General features: G+C 41.7%; 1 protein-coding gene across 2 annotated transcripts in view; it reads left to right on the top strand.

The window, feature by feature from the left end:
• The window catches only part of LOC123161387 (3beta-hydroxysteroid-dehydrogenase/decarboxylase-like), a 12369-nt gene extending 3441 nt beyond the window's left edge, over nt 1–8928 (top strand). Inside the window, exons 2-8 of one of the 2 annotated variants that reach the window (XM_044579228.1) lie at nt 6014–6103; nt 6187–6320; nt 6525–6683; nt 7597–7719; nt 7796–7875; nt 8346–8553; nt 8636–8928. In XM_044579228.1, coding sequence (XP_044435163.1) covers nt 6014–6103; nt 6187–6320; nt 6525–6683; nt 7597–7719; nt 7796–7875; nt 8346–8553; nt 8636–8683 — 842 coding nt within the window. In that variant the 3' untranslated portion in view covers nt 8684–8928. Of the gene's footprint in view, nt 1–6013; nt 6104–6186; nt 6321–6524; nt 6684–7596; nt 7720–7795; nt 7876–8345 lie in introns of both variants that reach the window. The other variant, XM_044579227.1, reaches the window with a different exon arrangement.
• The last annotated feature ends 983 nt before the right edge of the window (nt 8929–9911 follow it).

Below are 9911 nucleotides of genomic sequence, written 5' to 3'. Positions count from 1 at the left end.
TAGGGTAGGTAGGTACTCCTATTTTTTTGTCAGAAAGTATTCCTTCTTTAGTTTTTTTCTAACTTCAACTCAACATTTTGTGAGTTCATGGCTTCCAAACACAATTTAGTTCCAATTATATTTTTGCCCCCTTACAAAAAATTACCAAACGTACACACGGTATTTCGTCAGTATTTTTCTTGGACTTCATCATGCATCATGTAAGTCGGTAGTTTATTTTTTCTTTGGCCTTTGCATCATTGCGATGCACATAACAATTCTTATCTATACCTAATATTAAGGGATGGTGCCTTTCTCTGATTTTTTGTCCGCCCGCCTACCCTCTGTTGTCTATAAAGTTGAAATAAATTATTCACCATGCCACCCATAAGTACAAAAAAAACTCTTTGTTAATTGTTTCTCTAATATTTTCGCCAATCATTGAAACTACCCACAATATTGAAATAAATTACCACCCCATCGCCCGTAAGTAAAAAAAAATCTTCGTTGATTGTTTCTCTCAATTTTTCATCTGTAATCAATTGCCCCTAGATTTGATGTAAATTACCCACCTAGCCACCGTAATAGTGAAAAAATGAGTGTTCCTCCGAACTATTCATAGGGCATAGGGCCCTTCTGTTTTCATCCATCGTGAAACTGACTTTTTATTTTCCTTCTCATACATGCATCGATGATGTACTCAAAAAGATGCATGCATCAAGGATCAAGTCCAACATTGATCCATTGTGAGCATCTTAGAATGCATGTGTCTTACGTCAACATTTGAGCCGGTTGATGAACAAATATTCAAATACGTGTATATACATGTAGTGTAAATATTTGGAACTTAATTTTAAGACCACGATTTTATTGTCCCATTGCAACTCACGGCCCTTTTTGCTAGGTAATTATTAAGCAGAGTTAAGACCAAAGACAATCACTGACAAACATTTACAAGATACGAAATAGTAAACACATATGACGGAGTCTACTTCTTCCACAACAACGCATTCAAGAAGGGATAAACGACCCGGTGTTATCGTCATGACGTCGGACCAGAGACATGCTGTACATGGATTTTAACCTGAATACCAAGATCAGTCACTGAAGACCAATACAACATCAAGTAAATAACGATTTCATCAAGATAACACTACAAGTTCTTTGCTTCTGAGCCAGACCAATAAAGGCTAGAACAAAAGTTTTCATTCCGTAGATGAAGCGCGTTTCAATAAGCATCTTGATGACAGGTCGTTTGATAGTCGTCTTCACTAGTGCTCCATGCGAGGGTCAAAAGCCACTAGAAAATTGGTGGGGTCATCTTCCCACCTTAAACCACTGCCACGACCGTTAGGTGCACACATATCTAGCAGCGTGAAACTCGTTGTTGCCAGTTGCCACTCCACACCACCGCGAGTCACACTGCAGCATCCACATAGTCGAAGCCGGTGCCCCGGTGCTAGAAGCTGGTGGGCGGGTGGGGAACCGCCGGCATGCCCCATGCCCATCAGCACCAGACTCTGCTGATGGCGCCTTGAGCTTCCTTGTGTAATGGTCGGTGCCCTCACACCGGATGATAATCCCCTTTGCGCCGTCAGTGAGCGTGACATGCGACCACCACCGTCGTTCCTACAAATGCATTGACGGGCCTGCAGATGTGCTATTTGCACCCCTTGATCATTGAGGACGGCCCCTCCCGCAGTGAACAGTGGAGGACGCCCCCGCCATGACTATCCGCTTCTCCGTCCTGGATGATATTGTGTGTGTCGTCCTCGATGCAAACGTGGGCACCACGAGACGCTCCCGGATTAATTCCCGGTGGTCCACTGCACCAATCCATCCACCCGGGCAGCCCCAATGGTGAAAAACTAGATCGCAAGTTAACTGTTGTGAAGTATCGTGAGGACAGCGACGCACCATCACTGCTCCCCATGGTGTGCTTCCAAACTATTCACGGCTCTGCTAACTTGACTATGCTTGTGGAGCGCGATTGGCAGCGAGTCTCCGGACGGCCCGACACACGTAACTCCGCACGCTCTTGTACCTGCTGAGGAGAGAGGTCGACGAGGCCTCCGGTTGCTTACGAGCTGCCTGCAGCCGCGACCCCTGGACCTTTCCAGCCCTGCAGCATCTCATGGCGAGGCGCACCCTGAAGGCCATCCTCCGGCCGGAGCCGCCATGGTAGAAGGGTGAGTCGTAGATGTGAAATCGCCTTCCCGTGAAAAATAGATATGGAGGTTTCTTCGGGCGTGCGATCGCTTCACGTCGACAGTTTTCTACATTTATAACAAGTTAGTTAGGTTTTAAAAAGAGAAGCAAAAAAGAAAGAAAAATATCTAAGAAATGCTATAAACAGATGTGAATCTATCCAATTCCTTGTTTAGGTAGCATAGGAAATGATTAAATGTGATCTAGGTCATGTGGTCTTCTCCACCCTAGGACAAAGAGTCTATCCAGCGGAGTAAATTGCATAAAACCACCACTTTGAAGGTTAGGTTTGCAGAAAAAAACTACAATACATTTTTTTGCAGAAAACATCATGTCTTTGGTAAACACCACTAATCGATGGATCTGGCTCTGTTGAGCACACTTATGACAGTTGGGGCCCGTTTTTCGCTGACATGGCACAATGTTTTGCCAAAGATAACGCTCGATGGGTCAAAAAGCAAAAACACCCATGATATTCTTTCCCCGTGTGGCCAAGGCCCTTCCCTCTTCGCTCCCGCAGCAGCCTGAGGAGAGGAGCTCCTCATCCCGCACACCACCGCAAGTAGTAGCTCGCCGGAGCAGACGAAGCCGGCGAACTGCGGAGAAGGGCGCACCAGGTCCAGTTCCTGGACTTAAACTGTGGAGGGGGGCGCACCACGCACCACCACATGAGCTGCCGATGGCGGTGTGCGCACGCGCTCCAGGCGCCGCCACCTCCGGTGAGGGATGTCGCGTTGTAGCCCTGATTTACCCCCAGCGCCGCCACCTTGTCTGGATCCGGCAAAGGATGCCGCGCCGCCGCCCTGATTTGGCCTCCAGCTTGAAGATGCCCCGCGCTGGTTGTGGATCCGGCGAGGTATGCCGCGCCGCCGCCTCGATTGGCCTCCAGCGCGAGGAGGCGCCCGGCGCCGGTTGCCAGTTACGACGAGGGATGCCGTCGCTGCCTCGATTTGTCCTCCAGCGCGAGTAGTTGCCCGGCGCAGGCTGCGTGTGGGATGAGGCTGCGTTGACCTCCAGAGCAGAGATGCACATCGTCTGTTGCATTTTTTCCTTTTGATTTAGGGGTGTCTATGTAAAATCTAAGGACTAGTTTGTAAAATTAGATTAAAATTGACCTGGCATGAAATGTTACGCCATGTAGGCAAAAAGGAGCCCCAACTGTGATAAGCATGCTCAACCGAGCCAAATCTGCCGATTAGTGGTTTTTGCCAAAAAAAAAAAAATACACAAGACAAGGTGTTTTCTGCAAAAAAAATGTATTGTAGTGTTTTTCGTAAACCTAACCTTCAAAATGGTGGTTTTATGCAATTTACTCTATCCAGCGGGATAGACAATCTCGATTCCTTATTCTATCTCTGTTCTTGACTAGACGAAGATCTTGCTTAAGTTCTGACCACAAGAGTTATAGTATACTAGAAGATACCCTGCACATTGCTGCGTGATTGAAGCTTTAAAAGTCAGCTAAAAATGATAAAAAAATGGAAGATAATTATGATAGCTTGTTACATGGGAAACACATACCTATTTGAGGCCCCTCACCAACAATGTGTGTTTATTTACTCCTTTCTTGTTGCCTACCTTTGTTTTGCTAATCTGGTTCGTCCAATCTTGGGTGATATACTGCATTTGTTGGGATATACACATGTGTGTCTTCTCCTTTACCTAACCTCTCAATGTTGTAAGACTAATCAACAACATCGAAAAAATCAAAAACTATAATGATGATTAGTTATGGCTTGAACAGGGCATTCAGTAAGTAAGATGACATTGATGATAAAGAGGACGTAAAATGCAACTATAATTCAAAACATATGACATAATATGATTGAATTAATGATGTCTGCAAGTACAATTTGGCTTAGAAGCCAATTATTTTCGTAGGTTTGTGCATACCTATGTCCAAAAGCACGGAGAACAGGACAATCTTTGGACTCAAGCACGAAGAACGAAAGAGGCTCACTTGGCATAAATTTGATATAGCTCTATTTTGAAGGCTTCATACTAACTTCCTACGTATAAAACATATTGACAATGAGAAAGGACATCTCTAAGATTTTCTGAACTTAACAGGTATGTTACAGAAATCGTGCTACCAAAATATTTTCTTATTTTGTTACATGATCCGCAATAGTCTTTAAATCATATTCAAATGTAAATTACTAAAAAATCGATATGTAGAAATGCCATGATAAAATGTGATTAGCCTTAATTAATTACATCATAAAGATTGCATTGGTTCAACTCACTTGCAACCTGTTTGCATTATCATCGAATACCTTTTTGACATGACAAAACAAATATTTGCAGAATCAACATGAGAAGAGGATTATTTTTAGCCGACTAATGTGGCCCTGGGATGATGTTGGTATTGTTGCTCAAATCGAAATAAATAATAGTAAGAATGGTAAAAGAATAATCAGTGTCCAAAAATCCATAATCATCAATCTAAATGAAGTGCAGCCGCATCAACCGTCCAATCAAATATATATCCAATGAAAAGAGAATTTAGTGTTTGATAGAGGCCTGCCTATGATGCAGATGAACGACTGAATCTTGTGTAAGGGACAACGTCCCCAAAGGTCAGGAAATAAGGGGAAGCCGAATGGAAAAATATAAGAATATCTCCTTCCCATAGCTTGCACCAATGTTTGGCAGTTAGAGATGAAGTTTGGTTCGTGAACTCAATACTCCAATGCCTCCTGCAATGACCTGCGAAATGTTCTGGGAAGCCTTCACGGCCACATCAGAGTACAAAAATTGGTCCCTTGTCAACTCTATTCCAGTCGAAGAGTGATTTTCCTATTACTTGTTTACAGTCATCAATGTACTAATACTAATTGCCTACTCAAAAACAAAATGCTTAGTAGGAGGAAGGAAGGTTGAGGTTGGAGCCAGTACCATTGCATTTTTCGCGGAAACAACGATGAGGTTTTCTTCACACCTGCCTCTGCCGCATTCCGACCGATCACAAATAGAACAGGTTGGAAGACCAAGCGGCCGTCGATGCGGAAGAACGCATGCTCGTCGACCTCCACGGCAAGCCCCTCGCGATAGCAGTCAGGGTGAAGATGCCACCCATGGCGCTCGGTGAGGTGTTGTTGATGTCGCTGGCGTTGTGTAAAGATTAAGATACTGCCACAACAGCGGACTGGGGCGTAAGCAAGGCTCATACCGGCAGGCGCGCACGTCCTCCTTGCCGTGCCGCTGCAGGACAGCAGGAACATCGTCGAAGCCATCGGCTCCGTGGCAGCGATGACAGGTCAGATCCGCTCTAGCACGACGCCACAAAAGACAGTCAGAAACAATATAGTTTGAGATTAAGAGAAATCAAGCAGTGGCGAAGCCATGTATAGGCTGTGTAGTCAAATGACTAGACAGCTTTGTGAAAACAGTATCATATATAAGCACAAATCATGCAGAAAATAATAGAAAATTTGTAGAAATACATAGATGTTGACTACACATGATTAAAATCCTGGCACCGCCACTGAAATCAAGGGAAAGAATATTGAGGCTCCATTGAACCAACTCATAGATGGAATAGGAGACAAACCGTGCCGAACAACCCAGTTGAAGAGGCTGTAGTAACTACTGTAAGTGCGTGAAGTGGAGGAGAGATGTGAAACGCCGAGAGGCAAATCGCTGCATGTACGTGAAGTGGAGGAGGCAAATCGGGAAGGGAGGGCAACACGTCTAAATGTCAACCAAAATTGGTTAAAAATAATAATTGCTGATGTGGCAAATTGCTGAGGTGGATAGGCTGCATATCAAGAAAGATGGGGATGAACTATTTACGTATTATATATTCGTGTCTTGTGTACTGCAGCTCTGGAAGGAGTAGATACTGTTTTCCACACTGCTACTGCGGATCAAATCAAGAACAACTTCAACCTCCATTACAAGGTCAACGTCGAGGGTACGCCAGTTTAATTAATCTTTTGAACATCAGGCAGCTGGTAGATTCAAGTTAATTCATTTTTCCTGTTATCTCGAGCACAGGGACAAAGAATGTCATCGAGGCTTGTAACAAATGCAAGGTTAAGACACTCATATACACTAGTTCCAGTGGAGTTGTATTCGATGGAGTTCATGGCCTCTTTGGGGCAGATGAATCAACACCATATCCAGATAAGGTTGCCCCACATAATTGACTAAATCAATTTCATTTAGTTGATTGCTTGTCACTCCCTCCACTATTGCATCTTTAACTAGTGTTATAGTTTATATCACTAGTTCTAGTTTTTAATTAGCTTCTCAATAGCATATTTTTCTTCCTTCTTCTCTTTATACAAATGGCGCAGTACGTATGGCTAACCTTGCGGTTTTCTTGTTATCAGTTTCCTGATGCATACACACAAACCAAGGCAGAAGCGGAAAAGCTGGTGATGAGAGCCAATGGAATAGATGAGCTTCTCACTTGTTGTATACGTCCTGGCTCCATCTTTGGCCCTGGTGACACACTAGTGCCAACTTTAGTTTCTTACGGAGGAATGATGGTAAGTACATCTATATTGCACATAACATGATAAAATCACCAAAACGTAGTTCTAAACTAAATATTTTCAGTAATCTAGGTTTTCTACCTCTCTTAATATATAGAAAGTTAATTTGGATAAGTTTGCAACATGGAATGCTTCCTCGTGAATATGGTCATAAAAATCATCAACCTCGCACATTGAGGTAGGATGTAGTAGAATCAGCACATACATTATGTTTTTTCCGACAATATGGAATGGAATTAGACTTATTTATATGAATGAAAAGGGGCAGGAAACATTACAAACTTGGGTTAATTCGAGGAAAACTAGTTGAACTAAAACAACTAGCAATCTTCCATGCTAACTAGGCTCGGACCATAGCCAAATAAAAATTATCTGGCCATCAAAAGTGACAACCACACATACAAGCTTAGACACACCCCCACTCCGTCCTGCTAGTGCTACCAAACGTAGTCATCTTTACCCATTGCAGGAAATCCCCTGAGGATGCACCTCTATGCCCGCTGCAGTGGAACAAGCCATGATTGCCAACCCATGGATACTTGGTGGTGAAGACATATCTCAAGGGGTGGTGGATCTGGGCGTCACGACTACTAAACCTATTCGGGATTTTTGGCAATGTCACTACAATGGGTGCAACAATGGAGGGTGCCTCCATTATAGGATACACACTTGTCATGTGATGTTTTTTTCATTTCAAAACACAAATATATATTTTTCATTTAAAGACTCTCTCTCTCTCTCTCTCTCTCTCTCTCTCACACACACACACACACACACACACACACACACACACACACACACATGAATATTACCTGAATTCATATAGTTTTACAAAAGAGAACTTTATATACAACTGGATTTATTGTACTCTAGTTTGAAGCACATGACCTATTTTTTATTGTTGTAGATCATTGTTGGTGATGGCAAGAATTGTGATGATTTTGTATATGTTGAGAATGTGGTGCATGCTCATATATGTGCCGAGAAAACCCTTTCTACGAAAGACGGTGCAAAGAGAAGTGGAGGCAAAGTATGTACATTTATCGCCGAGCAGGAAAAAATGTGATTCACCTTATTATTCTCATGACATATTTAATTTTTTGTAGACCTACTTTATAACTAATATGGAGCCAGTGAATATGTGGGACTTTATTTACATGGTTTTGGAAGAACTTGGATACAAAAGGTGATATTTCCTATTCCCTCGTACTGTATCAATTCCGTAGTTCACATTTTTAACCTCTTTTATCAACAATATATCTAAGTTACTTCAACATGCATGTACAATATTATGCTTCGATGAAACAAAATAAAGTGATTGTCCTATGCCACCAACATCACATGTTCCTACATTTGCACGCACAAACGACTACTGTATTTATTCAGAACAACTGAGACTTAAGTACATATAATATGTTGTCGATTGGTTGTAGAACATAGTACATGTATACAGCTACATGTAAATGTGGGCTTGCATTTTGTAGAGTAAATAGTCACATTTCTTCATTGTTACCTATAATTATAGTGTATATGTATTAAGCTATCGGGCAACATAATGTTACATTACCAAGATATAATTTTGTTAGGACAATGGTTTATTTCTTCTAATAGGAGTAAGAATTGTTCATATAACTAACTAATGGAACTATTTTGCAGCCGTTTCAGATTAAGAATACCTCTATGCCTTCTGGAGCCAATAACATTTGTGGTAAACTGGAGCTATAATAATATATTCTCGCACTATGGAATGCGTCAACCTGGCATGCTAACATCCACAAGAATTAAGTATGCGACCCTCAATAGAACATTCAAGTGCAACAATGCTGTTGAACAACTTGGTTACAAAGCAATAGTCTCACTCAAGGTTGTTACTTTAATTTTTCTTTGTTCAATTTCTATACTTAGTATTTTCTTTCTCTAACAACTTTTATGACCTTCGGTGTAAGGAGGGAATAAATATGACTACTGAATTCTACAAGCGCGTAAGGGCGTGAGATATGTGCATTTCTACTTGAGAAGGGAGAGGGTGCACAATTCGACAAACTCCAAGCCCTGCACCCAACAATATCTAGATGTATATCCTTCTATCTGAAATTGAAGTGTGTTTGCGATATTGGACCATAATAAGATTCACAATTTATGCTACCTATCACTATGAATTGCATATGAAGGAAAAATATATACATGGAAAAGTTGAAATTGATTAATTTGTTGTGTGGTCAATCCGACCACTCATGAAGCCTTTTTTGACTAGAAACTATTAAAGGCGCTCTTGGTGTGAAGTCAAGTTTAAAAACATGATTAGGATCTTGTGAGTCATAAAGATCGGCAGCTTGTTCAACATGGACAAGTTCACATTTATACCCATTCGATATGTGTAATGTGGTATTTATGATGTCTTACACAGTGAAGCGAGATCCTAGAAGCCTATTGTCTAGCTACGATTGTTTATATCAAAATAAAGTTCAAACTTTGATCCGGTGTGAAGCCATGAGCAACAAGTCAAGCTTTATTTTGCACCACATCTCGTACCTCCTTGTTTTGAAGACTCACTTTGTGCCAATGATTACGTGCTTGGCAAGTTGGCATCATGTCTTTCTGCCAAGATCGACACTTGGTTTTGGTGGAACTGTATGACTGACGACTGAGCATGGCGTAGAAATATAAAATCAACACCCCCTTTTTTGTTATGAATGTTGGAAGAAAAATAAAACCATCATTCATACATACATACATACATACATACATAAGTGTCCAGTACCACATGTGTCTACACTACTAGGGCAAACCTTATAGCGCTAGTCAAATCTAGGTGCTACTGCTACTTAGTAGTAGCGCTTGTCGCAAAAGCACGCTACAACTATAGTTTTAGCAGTAGAGTGTCGGTGCAGAAAAGCGCTACTACTATAATTCCCACACTATTACCGGTAGGCTAGAAATAGTAGTAGCGGTTTTTCCTAAAGCACGCTACTGCTAAATGCTTTGTAGCAGCGCGTTTCTGGTGTAGGGCGCTAGTGCTATGAAAAAGAAAATAAATAAAAAATAAGTAGAAAAGTAAATGAAAATAAAAGAAATAGAAAAAGGAGAAATGGAAAAAAAGAAAATGTAAAGAAAAATCAAAATAAAAGAGAAAGGCCTAGCAGCAGCGCTTTTCGGCAGAACGCAATATAGCTAGCATGTTTTGCCAAAACGCGCTACTGCTATTTTGACATAACCCCGGCC

This window comes from Triticum aestivum, chromosome 7B (genome assembly GCF_018294505.1).
Source record: "Triticum aestivum cultivar Chinese Spring chromosome 7B, IWGSC CS RefSeq v2.1, whole genome shotgun sequence".
Classification (NCBI taxonomy): domain Eukaryota; kingdom Viridiplantae; phylum Streptophyta; class Magnoliopsida; order Poales; family Poaceae; genus Triticum; species Triticum aestivum.
Note: the sequence above shows the minus strand (reverse complement) of the source record. Positions and strands in the feature narration are given on the sequence as shown.